General features: G+C 41.7%; 1 protein-coding gene across 1 annotated transcript in view; it reads right to left on the bottom strand.

Moving 5' to 3' along the window:
- The window catches only part of ANOS1 (anosmin 1), a 124,594-nt gene that overhangs the window by 34,581 nt on the left and 69,771 nt on the right, over nucleotides 1-20,242 (bottom strand). Inside the window, exons 5-7 of the mRNA XM_064143033.1 lie at nucleotides 18,992-19,176; nucleotides 13,291-13,420; nucleotides 2,957-3,159 (exon numbers count right to left, since the gene is read on the bottom strand). Of these exons, the coding sequence (XP_063999103.1) occupies nucleotides 2,957-3,159; nucleotides 13,291-13,420; nucleotides 18,992-19,176 (518 nt within the window). The remainder of the gene's footprint in view (nucleotides 1-2,956; nucleotides 3,160-13,290; nucleotides 13,421-18,991; nucleotides 19,177-20,242) is intronic.

Here is a 20,242-nt window from a genome sequence, read left to right on the forward strand (position 1 = left end):
CCTTGAGCTCTGTGGTAAAGGGTTGGACTTGATGATCTGTGAGGTCTCTTCCAGCCTTGATGATACTGTGATACTGTGATACAACCAGATAGGCCTTGAAAGGCTTCAGAGGAGACTCCACAACCTCTCTGGGTAGCCTGTGCCAGTGCTCTGGGACCCTTCCAGTCAAGGGCAGCAAATCTTTCCCAGCAAGCTGAGTTTTCTCAGAGATGACATTACTCCATGCTCTCTTTAGTGCTTCTCAAGTTTGACAGTCAATCCAAAGTCAAAAAGGTAACCTCACACTACTGTACTCAACACTTTTAGCCTGGAGAAGAGGAGGCTCAGAGGAGACCTTATTGCTGTCTACAACTACCTGAGGGGTGGTTGTGGCCAGGAGGAGGTTACTCTCTTCTCTCAGGTGGCCAGCACCAGAACGAGAGGACACAGCCTCAGGCTGTGCCAGGGGAAATTTAGGCTGGAGGTGAGGAGAAAGTTCTTCACTGAGAGAGTCATTGGACACTGGAATGGGCTGCCCGGGGAGGTGGTGGAGTCGCCGTCCCTGGAGCTGTTCAAGGCAGGATTGGACGTGGCACTTGGTGCCATGGTCTGGCCTTGAGCTCTGTGGTAAAGGGTTGGACTTGAAGATCTGTGAGGTCTCTTCCAACCCTGATGATGATACTGTGATACTTCAGGGATTGTCAAAAGCATTTCATATCAATTACCTTTACTTCTTTAGTGCTGAGATATTTATAACCTTTACCATAATGCTGAATTAAGAATGTTAATAGTGAGTGTAGTCAAATTATTGGAACCTGTATCTGGAATGATTTAATATGGAAACCCTGTAAAAATTATTCAGACCAGACTACACCTAAAAGCAAAAACTGGATTAAAAAAAAGCATTCTTCAAGGATGTATTAGCTTATTTTTTACATTTCTACAGTTTCAAATTTCAGACAGAAGAGTTGCTATAGTATTGATTACAAATAGCCTCTGGAATGTCCTGTGAGGGAGGTCTGAGCCCTCACTGGCATTGCTGTACAGATTTGCGATATGGTGCAGGAGAAAGTGCAGTGAGCTATAAGTAATAAGAAAGATATTCTAGGTGCCTGCCTTTTCTCCAAATATGCCTCAGTTCTTCTGAATCTCCTTATAAACAAGGTCAGAATTTGGTCCCAATTACTGCAAAGTTTATGTTGTATCTTTTTAAATCATATTTACATAGAGGATGGACCCTTTGCAACACAACAATGCAACATCACAGTGTCACAGTATCACCAAGGTTGGAAGAGACCTCACAGATCATCAAGTCCAACCCTTTACCACAGAGCTCAAGGCCAGACCATGGCACCAAGTGCCACGTCCAATCCTGCCTTGAACAGCTCCAGGGACGGCGACTCCACCACCTCCCCGGGCAGCCCATTCCAGTGTCCAATGACTCTCTCAGGGAAGAACTTTCTCCTCACCTCCAGCCTAAATTTCCCCTGGCGCAGCCTGAGGCTGTGTCCTCTTGTTCTGGTGCTGGCCACCTGAGAGAAGAGAGCAACCTCCTCCTGGCCACAACCTCCTCTCAGGTAGTTGTAGACAGCAATGAGGTCTGCCCTGAGCCTCCTCTTCTCCAGGCTAACCAATCCCAGCTCCCTCAGCCTCTCCTCGTAGGGCTGTGCTCAAGGCCTCTCCCCAGCCTCGTTGCCCTTCTCTGGACACGCTCAAGCATCTCAATGTCCCTCCTAAACTGGGGGCCCAGAACTGGACACAGTACTCAAGGTGTGGTCTAACCAGTGCAGAGTACAGGGGCAGAATGACCTCCCTGCTCCTGCTGACCACACCATTCCTGATGCAGGACATAGAAGACACAGATCAATTTAAATCTGTATTTTAACATGAAGGACCAGCATGTGGAGAGAAAGGTCCCATGTATCTTTAGGCTGTAGCCTCTACCATGAAGCTCTCCAGACAATGGAAGCTTTACTGAGAAATACAATTTTTTCTACATAGCACAGCCCAATTTTTACTACTGTCTTGCCAAAATGTTGGTGGTTTTTGGTTTGGGGGTGTTTGTTTTGTTTTATGCACATTTACTGTGGTTTCTTGGAAAAAGAAAAAAAAAAGTATGTAATTGAAGTAGAAACAAAGAACCAAATTACCTCAGCCCTCAAAATTACTCCATATTGTCTACATTTGCAGGGAAATCTGCTTTGCCTGCCTACTTGGCACAGAGCTAATGGTGGTGGCTCTGCAGCCTCTGAACTCTGATCAGCAATCAGTTCCCATGAGGAGGCATAGGTCCAGCATATTCCCACAGAGGCACCTCTACTGTGTCCAGCACACAGCCTTCATTTCCTTTATTTTTCACTTTGGTGATTGAGGGAGACTGAAACTCCATCTGTCATCCACCACAGTGCAAGTGGCCAACCAGAACCAAGACATAATGTCAATGTAGACATGGGACCAAATTCTCATAATGCCTTTAATAAGAGCACTGAGAACTAAATCCAGCCTGTTATCAGTAACTGGTTTCCATTTCTCTTAACTACTTTAAAATAGCATACAATATTCTTAAGGACACCACAACAGATAGCTTTCCAGTAGAGCAGTATTTGATATAGCATTCAAGAAACTCTTAAGAACTTCCTATTGTGGGAATATGTCAAATTTTTGGTGGTGGAGGTTACTCAAAGTGTTTCATATTCATCTTTTTTCCACTATACAGTAAGTGTAGCAAGTTTTATTTGCATAGTGAAAGCAGAATGCAGCTTTTTAAATAAAACAAGCCCTGTGTCTTTAAGAAGTACTATTAAAATAATCCTAAATTTAGACAACAAATAGCATTTAATTTTCAACTTCACCTTCCTGCAAAATCTAGTAGTATTTGCCTGCATTTCAAGCAAGAAGTTCAGCAAAAGATAGCAATTATAGAATCACAGAAGTGAGAGAACAAAATTTCTGTATCATTTACTATTTTCTTTCTTACCCCATCAGTAATCTTTCTTCTCTTTTTTTTAGCTGGGATTGCATATTTGCTATATGTCCAGCTCCAGAAGACTTTGTAGTGATGCACTGGGATATCAGGCTCTTCAGGAAGGTCCCAAGCAATCATTACATTTACACTCCCATCATTGTTTGCACTGATATTGGCAATTCTGATATTGGAAGGAGCTGGTGGAGCAGATGGATCTGGAATTTAAAACAAAGACTTTAAAATAAAGATTGTCTTTAATAGGAAAAAGATCATCTGCATCTTAACGTATTTACTAGGCATACAGAAGATGGAATAAACATCTCTGAAGAAAATTCAGGCAAACTGATACAGCTTCTTTAGAAATTAAAGAAAATAAAATATTTAATAAAATAAAACTTAATATAAAAATAAAAAAAAATAATAACATAAAATATTTAATACAATAAAAAGGCTCTGTCATATTTCTGTGCTGCTGATAGCTCACGAGTATTATGATGCTTTATCAAAACAAACTAGACTGTCAGGTTTACTTCTGTTCTTCACCACTTTAAATACACAGTGAATGTAAAACATTTATGTTCTACAAGTGACCTTGTATAGTCATAACAGAACTGTGTGATGGAAACACTGATTTTGTTTTCAGTGTTGCCAGAGCTCATTCTTGGATGATAAAATAATGTTTCTACATGCAGCATGGCTTAAATTCATAGAATCATAGAATCAAGCAGATCGGAAAAGACCTCCAAGATCATCCAGTCCAACCTAGCACCCAGCCCTAGCCAGTCAACTAGACCATGGCACTGAGTGCCTCATCCAGTCTGCCCCTGAACACCCCCAGGGATGGTGACTCCACCACCTCTCTGGGCAGCCCATTCCAATGCCAATCACTCTCTCTGCCAACAACTTCCTCCTAACATCCAGCCTAGACTTCCCCCAGCACAACTTGAGACTGTGTCCCCTTGTTCTGTTGCTGGTTGCCTGACAGAAGAGACCAACTCCCACCTGGCTACAACCTCTCTTCAGGTAGTTGTAGACAGCAATGAGGTCCCCCCTGAGCCTCCTCTTCTGCAGGCTGCACACCCCCAGCTCCCTCAGCCTCTCCTCATAGGGTTTGTGTTCCAGGCCCCTCATCAGCCTTGTTGCCCTTCTCTGGACATGCTCCCACATCTCAACATCTCTCTTGAATTGAGGGGCCCAGAACTGGACACAGCACTCAAGGTGTGGCCTGAGCAGTGCTGAGTACAGGAGAAGAATAAAATAACCTCCCTTGTCCTACTGGCCACGCTGTTCTGACAAAAAAAAAAAAAAGCAATTCCTGATAAAAAAGGCAATAAACTACCACTGTGATTCATTTCCTTATTCTGGTTTAATTTCTGGTCAATATCAACTCAATCCTTTGGTTGTCTCTGTCCTGACCCTAGAGTTAAGAAGGACAACTAACAGTCAGAGGTTCCAATACTGAACCTTTTCCAATATTGAAATTCCAGTATTCCTCCTGGTGAGCCTACTATGTAATATTCTGGTTCTGAGCAATGTGAGCCAATGGAAATTCTGCAACTAAACTTCTCAAAGTGCCACTTGCTATTTACTAACTCCTACATTTTAACTCCTATTTCTTTTTTTTTTTTAAATGCCCATGGTAGCCAAATCTTAGTGACAGAATATAAGGAAACAGAAAACCCAGGATTTCAGTAGAAAATATTGTGACTCAAAAGAAGTCAAAAGTGTATTAGGCAGAACAAATGAAAATCACAGTAATTTAGGCACGTTATCAACCTCTAGCCAAGAAAAAACAATCTGATGTTGTATGAAAATATTTCATTCCAATTCAGTCAAATGAGACATCACTTATTTGGCAGAAATAAAACTGGAGGTGTGCACAGAGGACACCAGGCACTCATTTACTGCATGCTCCACCTGTGTCATTTTATAATGTCAAATGAGCTGCTAAATAAGCTTCCCAGGCATACTAAGTTCATCAGATAATCTCTATGACTAAGGGTCTGAATGAAAAACTACATCATTTAGGCCATGTAAACTGACACATCCAGAATTAATAAAGGCAGCATTTCCTTTTTAGAGATCAAGTGTGAAATAATTGCTTATACCTGCTATTTAGCATGACTCTTGGTTAAATAACAACGTACGTCTCTGTTTCCTCACACTTGTAATTCAACCTAACTTTTAGATATAAAAGTTATCAATTGTATCTGAGTTTAGTAAGTCTGGAAATTGAACTTTGTTTTCAAAATCAGAAGAATTCTTTTTTCTTTCTTACTTGTTTTTATTGATCTTGAAAGCCAATTCTCTTTATTTCTTTTTCCTCTGGCTTGGAGGAATCATTGTCATAGAATCATAGAATCAACCAGGTTGGAAGAGACCTCCAAGATCATCCAGTCCAACCTAGCACCCAGCCCTATCCAGTCAACTAAACCATGGCACTATGTGCCTCATCTTGCACACCTCCTTCCATGTGTTTCTTTAGCTGTGAAGTAGCATAGTACTCCATCCTAAAGCATATAAAGTTATTTATATTGGGGGGCGGGGGGGGTGGTGTGTATAAATTTACAGAGATTTAGTTAAATAGTTTGTACTGCTTTCTAAAGAAACTTTTCATTGACTACTATAATAAAATGAAGTAGATGCAAAATGAAAATTAGATGAAAAGAATAATGATTCATGAATGAAACATTTTTCATCTTCAGCAACATAAAGTATTAGAGTCTTTTTATGTCATACAACAATGGAATATGGCAATAAAATATTTATAACCTGAAGTGCAACATGATCATATTGCTGTAGGTGAATTATTCAGGTTGTCTCCCAGAAGTACCATGCATCATGTTTTATGTATACATAACATATTGGATAGAGTTAAAATGTTTCAGAGGATATCTTCACAAATGGTCAATTCAGGAGAGATGTTGAGGTGCTGGAAGGTGTCCAGAGAAGGGCGACAAAGCTGGTGAGGGGCCTGGAACACAAACCCTATGAGGAAAGGCTGAGGGAGCTGGGGGTGTGCAGCCTGCAGAAGAGGAGGCTCAGGGGGGACCTAATTGCTGTCTACAACTACCTGAAGGGAGGCTGTAGCCAGGTGGGGTTGGGCTCTGCTGCCAGACAACCAGCAACAGAACAAGGGGACACAGTCTCAAGTTGTGCCGGGGGAAGTCTAGGCTGGATGTTAAGAGGAAGTTGTTGGCAGAGAGAGTGATTGGCATTGGAATGGGCTGCCCAGGGAGGTGGTGGAGTCACCATCCCTGGAGGTGTTCAAGCAAAGCCTGGATGAGGCACTTAGTGCCATGGTCTAGTTGCCTGGCTAGGGCTGGGTGCTAGGTTGGCCTGGATGATCTTGGAGGTCTCTTCCACAAAGTCCCTTTCAAAAAAAGAAACAAGCATAAAACAAAAAAAACATAAACAGTAAAGCAAAAAGCCACTCCTCAAACATCAAAAACTGTTGAGCATGCTCCTCCATACTGCGTGCTTGCCAGTTACCAGACAACAGATTAGTTGTTTCTTCCTGATTTTTAAAGCCTTATTGGACTGAAAAGTCACACTTCTACAAGGTGCTCTATTCTGCTTCTGTCTTTGCAGACATCAGAAGCAGTGTACAACTCAGGCTGAAATACTTCAAGGTGTAATATCTGGTACTGGATTAGAAAGCTTACACACGTAAGGTATCCTTAACCTGACAGGGAAGCTAAACTGGCATTCTGCTGCCTATAAAGCTAACAGCCATTCTGCTGTTAACCCTCATGTATTTGTTATGACTGTGATGGTTTGGGTGTTCCCTGCCCCCCAACACTTTGGAAATCACCCAGACTAGACTCAGCCAGCTCTGGAAATATGAATGAAGCTTATATTTACAGCTGGCACAATAGACAAGCAGATATTTACAGTAGATACAGCTATAGACAGAAATAGACAAGGTAAAAGGTAATACAGAAACACAGCTCCCCTCCCAGAAACCTGAGTCCCCAGGAGGGGCTCTCAACCTCCCCTTCACCTTCCCCTACCCCTCTCAACCTTCCCCCAGTCCCAAGGAAGAATGGAAGCTAGGCCAGGGGGTTAGGAAGCAAAGTGGATTATTTAAAGAAATGGAGGGTGAGGTTAGAAGAGAGATACAGCTCCAAGCTCAGCAGCATCCCAAGTGAGACTCCATAATCTATGTTTTGCTTTTTTGTTCTTATACCTCTCAGCAAGCCTATGAGTGAAGTAGACATCACCATTGTTTTCCTTTCACAGCCTGTAATCCAGTTGACTTCACCAAAACATTCCAGCTTGCTTCAAACTAGCACAATGACTTTGACTGCCTGCCTATGTAAGACCATTCAGACACATGAACGTTAAATTACTGGAATGGAAACTGCTGCCAACTTTTTCAAATGTAAAGTTTGGAGACACATAAATTTATCAGAGTGTTAAATCAAATTCTTTGGTTTGCAAAGTGATGTTGCAGCTTTTCTTCTGCAGTTTATACTGCAACTCTAACAAAGGAAAAGGCATTATATACATAGTAGAAATTGGCACCAACATCTGTCCTCTATCTGAAAAAATTCTGGTCTCTGCAGCCTGACAAGTAAATCACTTCTCACTGCTAGAAATGGTAGCTTCATTAGGTCAAGGCTGAAGCACACGGAGTAAGTACTACACTTGTCTAGATTGTACCGGGCTTGAGCACACCCAAAGGACTTAAATTCTTTTCTTGCTGGCTACTTAGCCATCACAAACAAAACTCTGTCTCTAGTCCCTAAGGGGAGGATTCCTTGCTGCAAAAATGCACATGCATTTCAAAATGCTCATCTTCCCACACTCAGATTTGTCAACACACAACTTATATTTTACAAAATCCACTCAATAAATAGGATCTGCAACTATTTTGTAACATTAACAGGACAATATGGGCAAGCCATACACAGGGATCACATCATAGCCTGCTGCAACGCATCCACTTTGGCTTTAAATGTTGTAATTGTAATGAACACAGTTAATGATTTGGAATATAAGTTGGAGAAGAAAATAATGACTTTGGAAACAAGAGTCCTTGTTCTGAGTCGTAGAAGTGATAGCAAGTTTGGTTCTAATTTAAGCTCCTTCTTATTGCTATCTTATAAACATTAGACCTCCAACTCTAAAAAATTTGCTGAAGCTGCTCTACAGACAAGTTTCCAACCATTAAACAATTCCAAGGCATAAGTGAGAGGACTGGCTTTGCCCAATGGAAATGGCACACATAAACCAACTGTGCAACAGCATAAAAAAATCATTGGTCCCAAAGGAGCAACAGAGAGAGTTTTATTGCCAGGAGTGGGTGTCTGTTCTGGTTTTACTAACACTCAGTAATGTATGCATGAAATCATGTCCAGCATGGTACTTATGTGCTGTGAAAACAATGCTGTCTGCCTCCTTCTGCTTGACAGTTTATTCCCTGCATGCTAACAACTGCCTTCATGTTGAAGATAAAAACCTTTAGCAGCAGTACGACTGGGTGGCTTGGGCTCATTGTATTTCTCTTACAGACTCCTTTAGTCTTTGCAAAGACCTAACTACAGACCAACAAGACTATATATGACATGGAAATATTTAACACTGATCCCTCTAGTTATCTGCAGGAGTTCCTTCTCACCATGAACTCTAAAAAGGTAGGAAAAAAATAATGTAAAAACTCTTATCCAAATGCAACAAATTAGAAGTTTAATTATTAAGTGCTGAGAGCTTCTGATCAGATGGGTTCAGCTATGCAGTGCCCATTTAATGTGAGAAAAGCAAAGGCAGCTTTTCATCCAAGGACTCACTAATGGGTCCTCTCCTGCTTCCGAGGAAAATGAAGCAGCTTGGAGAGAGCTACTCAAAATACGATGAGAAATGCATCTGTATCTTTTGGGTATCAAAAATGTTCTGCCAAGCATTTGCTAGCTTTATTTTGCTGCTATTGCAAACTGCTCTCATTCAGCTGGATATGAAAAGTGAAGCATGCACAATATAAAAAAAACCCTGGAAAATTAACTGGAAATGTTGTCAAAATAGAAGAAAGTTTTGACCAGCTTTAGCTGACAGCATCAATCTATGAATCCACATACAGAGTTCTACTTCTAAGAAAGAAACAAACCACACTCCTAGGTGCAGTACTCACTTCATCTTACAGCCACTCTGCTCCAAATGGATAGGTATAATCTAATCTGTGCTCCTTGTAATTTTGGAATAACATTTTGGCATGCTAGACAAACACATGCAAATCCTTATTCATTGTCTCCATAAAACAGAAATAAAGAGCATCAAAAATTATCTCTGCTTAGGCTCTGAATATTTCATCAATTACCTCAGCTGTGTCACTTTATTTCTTATTTACATCACAGTATCACAGTATCATCAGGGTTGGAAGAGACCTCACAGATCATCAAGTCCAACCCTTTACCACAGAGCTCAAGGCTAGACCATGGCACCAAGTGCCACGTCCAATCCTGCCTTGAACAGCTCCAGGGACGGCGACTCCACCACCTCCCCGGGCAGCCCATTCCAGTGTCCAATGACTCTCTCAGTGAAGAACTTTCTCCTCACCTCGAGAGGTGACTTTGAACAAGTTATTAAATTTGGAGTGTATCCATTTCCTCTCCCAGCAAAGCTTGAGCACACACAGTATTAGCACCTAGTGTAGGATAACTGGTGAATTCATGCTTCCAATATTCTGTTGGCAGAAGAATCAAAGTGAAAATAATTGGCGTTGTCACGTGCATGGGCTGTAACTCCTGATTCTTCTTGCACTTGGCTGTGGCTAAAAGTTACCACCTGTTTGGGTAAGTCATCATGTAATCTCAGAGGGTGTTTTAGCTGGGATGTGGAAGTGGTTGCAAGAAAGGCCATGCCCCTACACATAACTTGTACAATTGATAATATACATATTAATGGCAGTGTAGAACAGCTAATAAGCCTTTACCTCACATGTTTACAGTATAAAAGCATCAAAAGCTGCAGTAGATAAAACTTCAAAGCATGACTAAATGAAGAATGGCAAAATGAAATGCCTGATTAAATACTCTTGTTTTCCTGCTTTTGCTTTTTTCATGACAAGAAAAGACTGGATGAGGCTCTTGGTGCCATGGTCTGGTTGACTGGACAGGGCTGGGTGCTAGGTTGGCCTGGATGATCTTGGAGGTCTCTTCCAACCTGCTTGATTCTGTGATTCTATGACTGGGAATTTAACTTAGATAATAAGAAGCCTTATTTAGTGCAAAGTTAATGGAAATTACGTACCTTAGAAGACATAACATTGTTTTGAATAAAACAAAAGCTTACTTTTCTCTGTCTGCTTAGAGATCACATTTTTTCTATTTTCAAAAAACACAAAATAGTATAAAACAGTATTGCAGTAACCAGACAAAAAGTCTCTCTCCAAGTAATTGCAGCATCAATGTTTTGGATGTTCTTTTTTAACAGCTTAAAATATGTAGTGACAGAGACTCTGTGGTGCCATACCCCTCCCTAGATTCAGATTATATATCATGTTTGTCCTCCTCAAAAGGAAAAAAAAAACAAAGCCAGATAATTTGCTATTCATTATAACTTAGAGGCAATTGGTAAAAGTTCAGCATCTTGTGTGAGAAACTGTCTTCAGCACTGCTGTCATGTTTCCTGATCAAAGGGTTTCTTCTTGAGGAAAACTTTGTCTAAGACTGAAAAAGATAATAATCTTCTCTTGGTCTTGGCACAACAGGGTGAACTGAAATTGTAGAAGAATTAATGTGAATTTCTGTCCACACTTCACATCAATGTGACATAGACAGTCAGCAGTCTTCCAAAGGTGATGTGCCAAAGTCCACTTCTATTTTCCAAACTGGAGGTTAACTCTGCCTGTAGGAGCTCAGCAGGGGCCAGCAGATTCTAGCACTCGAAAAAAAAAAGCCACTGTCTGAGCAACAGCTTCTTACCTCTCTGCCATGCAGGGAGTTGCCACTTCCCACTGAGCTCCAAAGTAGCAATTAAATGCTTATATGACACTGTAACTGTTACTGCTATAAGCACCTGCTCAATGACACGGAGGTTAAGAGATACCAATTGCAGCATCCTAGTATCATTCTCGACCACCTCCTAGCAACGTCTTCCTCTGTGTCGCTTAGCACTTCTACATGAACACAGTATCTTTACAATAACAATTGACAATACCATAGTCAGACGAGCCACTAGAGTAGCATGAACTTGGCTATGAAGCTGATAGCTAACTGAACTCCTTGCTGTTTTTCTGTCAATTAACTATTCCATACCAAGGGCTGAAGTTTAGATTTGAAAATTGTTATTTTGAGGGTTACAGAAGCTTAAAGAACAACACTGGCTGCATACTTTTTTGCCATTATCAAATCCTGTTAATTTGGTTTATTAGGTAATACCATGCAGAGGTACCACTGGCTCCTGTAGTCCTGTCACAGCATCCTAAAAGTGCTTGCCACCTACATCAGACAGCTGTGAGCAGTGTTCAAGGAGAGCAAGTGCTTCAAGGGTAGCTGCAGAGATCACAGAGAAAGAGGACTCTGGTATCTGACATTTCGAATGTTAAACATTTCAAAACCATGAGGTCCTGAAACAAACCACTTCAGCTGGGATGCTATGCTGAAGAAATATCCCTGTATTGTAATCCTGCTCTTAATGCTGTTCCCCAAGTCCCCACTTTTGACTGCAGCCAGATACATCCATACAACTTACTATGGATGTTCTCATATTCATGCTGATGCAGGCATCTGAACAACATACTCCTGTGGCTAAAGCACTCAGTAGGGAAAAAAATATTTTGGAAAGCAATACAAACCTTGCCTGAAAACGCCACTCTCAAGCCAAAACCTCACTGTTATCACAACACCTTTATGTAACTGCAATTATAGTGGCTCCAAGCAGCATAGATGGAAAATCTTTACGAACTCAGTGAGACAACTGATAATTATCTCCGTTTGAAATAAAGCTGGTGACAGGTTCAGCAGCAGCAAAGTACTCCAACAGTAAGCTCAACACTGCTCAAAGGAACTCTATTTTTATGTGACTGAAATGGTATGCTATTTAAGTATAATAAATACTTCTTTCATACTTGAAAAGGTTTGTGGTCACAGCAGTAATGGGATAGCTATGCCAGCCAACCTTTTTACCACAAATGTGGTTACAGCATTAAATAATTAAGTCTAATGTATACTTTTATTCCATAAGTAATTAAACCTCCCATACCAGCACAAGTACTTGTGAGCCTCTATAACTCCATTGACAATAACATGCCTTTTCTAGGAGTGCCTGTGGCAAAGCAGCAAGCTAAAAGCTAGCACAGGAAACCAAAGATGACAACTGCTTGTACTGCAAGATAATTCTGTCTGCAAAGAGGAGGAAATGCATTCCTTGAACTACGTGTTACACCAATGTAAAGATTCCATCTTCTCCAAAGAGAAGTCTTTCTACTAGAAACTACCTCTATCAGTAGAGTCAAGAGTGCTAGATCTCATTCTTTGGCACTGAAGTCAACTAACACAGTCTGGCTATGCTCCAATTATCCACTGCCTTTGAGGGAGGGAAACCACATCCAGACCATCTGTCTGTTGGTAACAGTTTCTGGCCTGTGCTCACTCCTACAGTATGCTTAAGAGTCACTGGGAAAATTCTTGCTTTGTATGGGTCAAAGGCACACCAGGGACAATGCCAGCAACTTCACCAGATGTGAGATCCATTTCTACCTCATTTACTGATACATCAATAATTTTCAAAGTTATTGTATTACTCAAATCCTTGCAAAACTAGAAATGGCAGCAAAAAATTCCTACAATGTTTTGTGGACAATCCAACATGCCTTTCTAATGAACAGAAATGCACTACTTAGCATTTATACTCTTTCTATTCTTAAGCCCTACAGCCACTATTAGCAAGGGGGAAGTTTTATTAAGAGAGCCCACAATTCCATCAAAACAGTGAGTTACAACTACTTAGGCAACAAAATACTTCCAGTACTCTGCTAAACATATGGAAGCAACATATTTCTCATAAATAAAAGGAATAAATAAGAGAAAACCTTCAGAATCATGCACTGAAACTCCAATTCCTTCATGTTTCATGTCAGGGTCATGTTGTCTGATACCAACCATGCAGAAAGTGTTTAAAATGAGACTGACTTGCTGAGCCCCCTTACTGATAAAACAATAATGACATCCTTAACCTCTAATTCCTTTGTTGACTTCAAAGAAATCTCACACCATTTCTAAAGCTGATGGCAAAAGTGCCCCAAACCCCACCTGTTAAGAACCTTCTGCCACAAAAGCAGGCAGATCAGGTTGCACTCCACGTGTGAGTGAGCAGGTGAGCACCAGACATAGCAAACAAAAACCAACCTTTAGAGGATCGGAAGTGCTTGCTGGGTGCCGTGAAGCCTCTCGTCCCGTGCACGTTCACAGCTGCCACACGGAACTGGTACCACCTGCTCGCTCGAATGTCAGGCAGCCGAACCCTCTCGTCTGTAGTCTGGGGGGCAAAAGGTCACATTCATTGTTCTGGCACCACTAATCGTGCTATCATCTCACATGCAACACCAGTTAGTCAAACTGAACACACACCAGTATCAGCAGGCCATATGCAGCCACCTTACTTGACTCTGAGCATCATTCCGTGCTGTAAAGCCTTTACAGCGGTGAACAAAATCATATAACCACCCAATTTCACAGTGCACTGGAGGTCTCTTCTGAAAAAACCCTAACCTTTAGAAAACTGGTGAAGTGTTAAATTCACAGAATTGGTTTTCCAGTTATCACAACTGTCACTAGTGTATGAGACCTAGCTGCTCAGGTGTTGACATTTCAGGGAACTCATTGCCCCAGGGTCATAGGACTGATTTACCCAATTCTCAGTTCGCAGAGACTGAGGTCTGCAAAAAAGCTTCACAAAATGCAGCATTATGAGAAGCCACCTTTTCTGCTTTGCAGGAAACAGGAAAACTGCAGGTAAGGAATGGAAGCCACCTTCAAATCTCTGGCACTTCTGTCAAAAAGACTCTCACAGCCTTAACTCTTCCCTACAGACTTTTCTTAGGTCATAGGAGATGCCCTTTTCCCCAACAACACCCACTGAGACTGCCTAGTGTCATGAGTTCAATTTCCAGCCTCTGTGGGGAGTGTCTTAACTGCTGAAATATGGAATAAGCACAGATGCACTTTGTATCCTTTCAGCAGGTACTTTGTGCACTCCTATTCTGAGCCCTGCTTTCCTCTTTGTTTCCCTCTTTAAACTCTTAGATACCTTCTGCACTGTTTCTTATTTTTACTAGAGAATAAAGTCCAGAACCAAACACAGCCTCCTGGTAACTGCTGAATCACTGCCAACCAGAGAAGGAGCAGAACTCATGAGAACTATGATTTTGTGATCAGCACCTCATTCACTTGTTTTGGGTTTTATGCTTGCAATTACCTCTCAGTTATCCAGTTTTCAATTTCTTTTAGGATGTCATGTTTATTGCATTTTGATTCTTTAATAAAAATACACATGAACCTGGACAAAATGTCCTGAATATATCTAAACATACTCTACATACATTGCTGATTATCATTACTGACCAAATGTGTAAGCTCATTAAAACTGTACTAACAGCAATCTACTTTTACAAGCCCTGTTTTCTGTAACTTAAAACCTCACCTTCTTTGCATAGGATTTAATGTTACTTTGAGTGATATCAATTAGATTCCAAAAAAAGGCATAGCTTAATTTCTGGGTTTTGCTCCCCTTCTAATCTAAGAAAGCAGCAGCTGCTCTCCTAACTTGGCCAGGACTTGAGGAAGTTCCTTCAGCTCTCCAGAAACTGATTTTTAGAGCATTAACAGATAAAATTTGTAAGTGTTGTCTTGCACTTCATTTCTTCATTTGGTGACAAGCAAAATTTAGGCAAATGGATGTATTGTTTGTGCATGTAAAGGGAGCTTTTCCAAACTGCACCATTAATTGCTCTCAGACTGGTAAGTGTTGCAGACTTTGAACCCCTCATATATTATTGCTGCTCAGAATCCTTCTCCATTCAGATCATCAACTTTTTAGGCTTAAGCAAGTGTAGCAGTCTTGACATTTTGTCTGCCTCATCTTCTTTCCTTTTTTAAACTTTTATGTTACCTGTAGAGCGAATTCTCTCATCCTATCAAGGGCTTCCCCTAGGGAAGAAAAAGCCTACCTAGACCAAATTTTACTATTTTTATTTATTGGAACACTAAAATGTGATAATTTTTGCTGGCATGCTGACCCATCTATTCAAAAATGTACATGACAGTGAGCTAGAGTCATATAAACTATCATCAGAAGGGCTCTGCAGCGGGACCTTGACTGCCTGGACAGATGGGTAGAGTCCAATGGGATGGGGTTCAATAGCTCCAAGTGCAGGGTGCTGCACTTTGGCCACAACAACCCCATGCAGAGATACAGGCTGGGGTCGGAGTGGCTGGAGAGCAGCCAGACAGAGAGGGATCTGGGGGTGCAGATTGATACCTGCCTGAGCATGAGCCAGCAGTGTGCCCAGGTGGCCAAGAGAGCCAGTGGCATCCTGGCCTGCATCAGGAATGGTGTGGTCAGCAGGAGCAGGGAGGTCATTCTGCCCCTGTACTCTGCACTGGTTAGACCACACCTTGAGTACTGTGTTCAGTTCTGGGCCCCCCAGTTTAGGAGGGACATTGAGATGCTTGAGCGTGTCCAGAGAAGGGCAACGAGGCTGGGGAAAGGCCTTGAGCACAGCCCTACGAGGAGAGGCTGAGGGAGCTGGGATTGGTTAGCCTGGAGAAGAGGAGGCTCAGGGGAGATCTTATTGCTGTCTACAACTACCTGAGGGGAGGCTGTAGCCAGGAGGAGGTTGCTCTCTTCTCTCAGGTGGCCAGCACCAGAACAAGAGGACACAGCCTCAAGCTACACCAGGGGAGATTTAGGCTGGAGGTGAGGAGAAAGTTCTTCCCTGAGAGAGTCATTGGACACTGGAATGGGCTGCCTGGGGAGGAGGTGGAGTCGCCGTCCCTGGAGCTGTTCAAGGCAGGATTGGACGTGGCACTTGGTGCCATGGTCTGGCCTTGAGCTCTGTGGTAAAGGGTTGGACTTGATGATCTGTGAGGTCTCTTCCAACCTTGGTGATACTGTGATACTGTGATTATATTAACAGAAAAATATCCCAAAGATGTATTCAGGCTTCTGCTACAACTGACGTCAGAGTGACAACCAATACCTAATTGCAGTGAACTAGTTACAACACTGTGGGTTCTTCAAAACAGATTTGCTGAATTCATGTTCAAGGTGAGTTAAATCAGAATGCACTTGACCCCAAACTCCTCAGCTAAGGAATCTTGTCTGTCATTTGCATCTGCTCAGCTGTTCTGTTAGGAATACTTAAAAAGAAGGATTTCATTTGTGTCAGTCTTCTATGGCAACTGTGAAATAGTGCAAGATCAAGTAATCTGTCAATTCATATCACCACAATTACCTTAATTTATGAACGTGACTTTGGACCTATTACTTCCATTGCTCATTTTGTTGTCAAAGCTCCCATTAAATTCAAGGGCATGCAGGAGGGGTAGATGTAACTCCTGCATTGCAACCAGCAACAGAACAAGGGGACACAGTCTCAAGTTGTGCTGGGCGAGGTCTAGGCTGCATATTAGGAGGAAGCTCTTCACAGAGAGAGTGATTGGCATTGGAATGGGCTGCCCAGGGAAGTGGCGGAGTTGCCAACCCTGGAGGTGTTGAAGCAAAGCCTGGATGAGGCACTTAGTGCCATGGTCTAGTTGACTGGACAGGGCTGGGTGCTAGGTTGGACTGGATGATCTTGGAGGTCTCTTCCAACCTAGTTGATTCTGTGATTCTATGCACCAAGAGTTCTCAGCCAAATAGCTGAGCTCTTCAGAGCCTTTGCCTATAATTACAGTTTCCTACTCCAATGTTTCAGAATCATACAAGAATGACTCTCAGTTATACAGACAAGCAAAGCCCAGAGGCTGGGCACACAGTCACTTTCATCAAACTGTACATCCATGCTTGCTGCTGCTATTACAAAATAGATTCTACTGCATGCAGCAACACTTAACAAATTTAACCACCTGCTGGGATGTCTAAAACTACCAATACCAGAGAGACACATTTCTCTATAAAGACAGAAATTCTGATTACTAACACTGCTCAAGGGGTCCCAGCCTGTATGTGCCATAAGATATACACAGTTCACAATGCCAGACAGACATTCTGAAGATTGTTCTGAACTGACATCCCCACTGGGGTCCATCATGCCATCAAACACATATCTCTTGTAATGCAGCAGGGGCAGCCAAGTTCTTAGGAAGATGTCAGTTGAAGGAGGCTTCTCCTGTCTCAGTGATTAATTCAGCCCTTTCTGCCCACATGCAACAGGCCTCTGGGAAAGGCAGCTGTCAGGGTTCTTGTCACTCTTGCACAGGAACACATTTCTGTACGTTTACTCCAAGACAGCAGATGTTTATATGTGCTCCACTACTGTGGAGTACGTACAGTGCATGGTTCCAGAAATATGGATGAGGTCTGTTTCTGGGGTAAGAAAAAAGCACTGCCTTTGCAGTTCAGATCCAACAGGCAGAAGAGCTGGGCTTCTAGTCTAGCACATTTATTTGGAGCAATGAAAGTGAGAAGTATTTCAGACCTCACTCATTTTTGCTACACGGTATTCTCCTAGTAGCAAAGGCAGGAGGTCTCTTGCTGCATATGGAGACTGCAGAATGCAGACCTGCAACACAACTGAGAAGTAATAAAGAAGTCACTGCAACTTCATCAAGTTTGGAGGTGTGCATATTCCCTTGGGCTTGCAGAAGCATGGCTTCCTGCCAGGCTTTTCTGCTGGTGACTTTTTCGGAGCGAGGCTAACAGAGTGACAGTCCCCTGCAGCACCATGATAAAGCTAAGAACTCACTTTTGCGTGTTCAGTTTCACAAGCTTGACATTATTCTAAGGTAGCTTTTTCCCACACAATCTGAATTGAGAATGAACAGAAATTGTCACAGAATTTTAAACCCTACTTTATTTTGTAGCTGGTTCCATTTATTCTCTTTCTTTTTTTTTTTTTTCTCCTAGCTACAGTGATATTTTGCAGGTCTTTTCAGAATCAGCATTTTACTCTTCCTGTCATCAGGGATAAGGGTGAAGCAGTTAAGATAAACGATTGGAACTCTGCCATCCAGGTGGACTGTCAGCATGGTAAAAAACAGATTGAAGCTAGGAAGGAACTAAGTGAAAATTTATGCTCTGTTGGCTGCTTCTCATTAAGAAACATTTGCTCATGAATCTCACATTTTCAGTCTGGATTGCATTGAGTGATAAAGACATGACATCATAGGCTTCTCTGAATTGGTAAGGTCACAGATGAAAAAAAAACAACTTTATAAAGGTTTTTTTTTTTCACTTTTAGTTTTGTTTCTCAAATTAAGTAGCCTTTTCATCAGTTGTATTTCTTATCTTTTTGGTAAGATCCAAGCCATGCCTGGACACTGCACTGAATCTCACTGACCTCAAAAGAGATAAGTCTCTTTGTAATCCATTCAATGGATTTTGGTATCTAATATCCTATTTTTCAATAGATTTGTGGCTTTCAGAGGCTTTGGCATTCCCATCTGAACAGATCCTAAGTATGTGATTAGAAGAAAGTGCCACTTTATTTGCCTTATGAAAATCAAACCTCCAGCTAGTTCTATAGATTTTTATGCAGAGAGAACAAACCAACAAAACACATTCGTTTCAGAAACATAAACCTTGACTATTTTTCTTTTGGTGACAGGAAAAGCATTATTTCTTTCCTCACTGATACACTTGCATGGTTTTTATGAAGTCACTTTCAACATATACCAAAAACATGTACGTTTCTGCAACTGGAACTGAAAATACTAAAGTTCATTTCTCCTGAGTAAATAAAAAACACGTTTCACTGAGCAGTGAAGTAGAGCCTTGGAAATCTGAGGATTCCTTCATATGAGCCTCCCCACTTGTAAGTCATCAGGAGAGGACCATTAGGCCATGGTCTGGAAGCTAGGAAGCCACATTGCTTTAAAAAGGACTGACCTGTGCCACAGTTTGCCAGTTAGTAGCATCATCTTCACTTGGATGAATTCCCTGATTCCACCTCCTTTGAATAACATAGATGACAGGCTCAATGGAAATATTGAACTTTGAAGACCACTTCACCTCCAAGTCCCCAGAGTGATGTTCTATGAATTTTAGTTCTTTTCGGGGTTTCAATGGAACACCTGCAACAGGAACATGCAAACAAAAGCGTGAGTCATTTACAAGACACAATTAAACCAGGGGTAGGTGAAGAATGTTGTTTGTCAGATGTTAGGAAGAAGTTCTTCCCAGAGTGATTTGCCATTGGAATGTCCTGCCCAGGGAGGTGGTGGAGTCACCATCCCTGGAGGTGTTCAAGAAAAGCCTGGATGAGGCACTTAGTGCCATGGTCTAGTTGACTGGACAGGGCTGGGTGCTAGGTTGGACTGGCTGATCTTGGAGGTCTCTTCCAACCTGCTTGATTCTATGATTCTATGAAGGAAAAAAGAAGGGGGGGGGAAGAATAGAAAGGCTGATAGTTACCATTGCTAACAGTAATATTTGGGGTTGTGTTTGTTTGTTTTTTTTTAATTCAAAACTGTTTCTTTTTTTTTTGTTTCATTTAAAAACTGAAAGAGCTGAAAGTTATAAGCTAGAACTCATCTCACCCAAAACATTTTGCAAATATGCTGTAATAACCTGGAGGGAGATCCATTTGATCTCAAACAGAATCAGCTACAGAAAACATTCACTTTTTCCACCTTATCTGTCCTTAAACACATCCAGTTACAAAGCTGCCATAGTAATCCATGTCACTACTTCTTGATTTTCACCATTTGAACACCTTCTCACTACCTTGTTTAGTCTCCTCCACTGCATCTTAAACCCAGTACTGATTTGTGAATGTTCCTGGATTGTAATATTCCCGGGTCTTGGAGAACAGATTCTTTGTTTGATCTAAGGAGGAGCCTTTTAAGTGTCACAAGACTGTTCTCATGCCTCTGAATGTTTTTCCTCTTCAGTCTAATAACCACAGTGCACTCTATTTTCCTTTTAAATTATTTGGTTTAGACCCTTTATCATTCTTGCGGTTGTCTCTGGAAACTATCCCATTGGCCCACAATCCTTCTCCACAGTCAAGCCTAAACTGACCACTGTGTCTAAGCTCATTCAGTGTAGACTAGAGAAGCAGTATCACTGCACATCTTTTACATCAGTCCAATACACTTAGGAAAGTTGTTTGCTTTCTCTATGGCAGTGTGATCTTAC

Source organism: Pogoniulus pusillus, chromosome 5 (assembly GCF_015220805.1).
Source record: "Pogoniulus pusillus isolate bPogPus1 chromosome 5, bPogPus1.pri, whole genome shotgun sequence".
Classification (NCBI taxonomy): Eukaryota; Metazoa; Chordata; class Aves; order Piciformes; family Lybiidae; genus Pogoniulus; species Pogoniulus pusillus.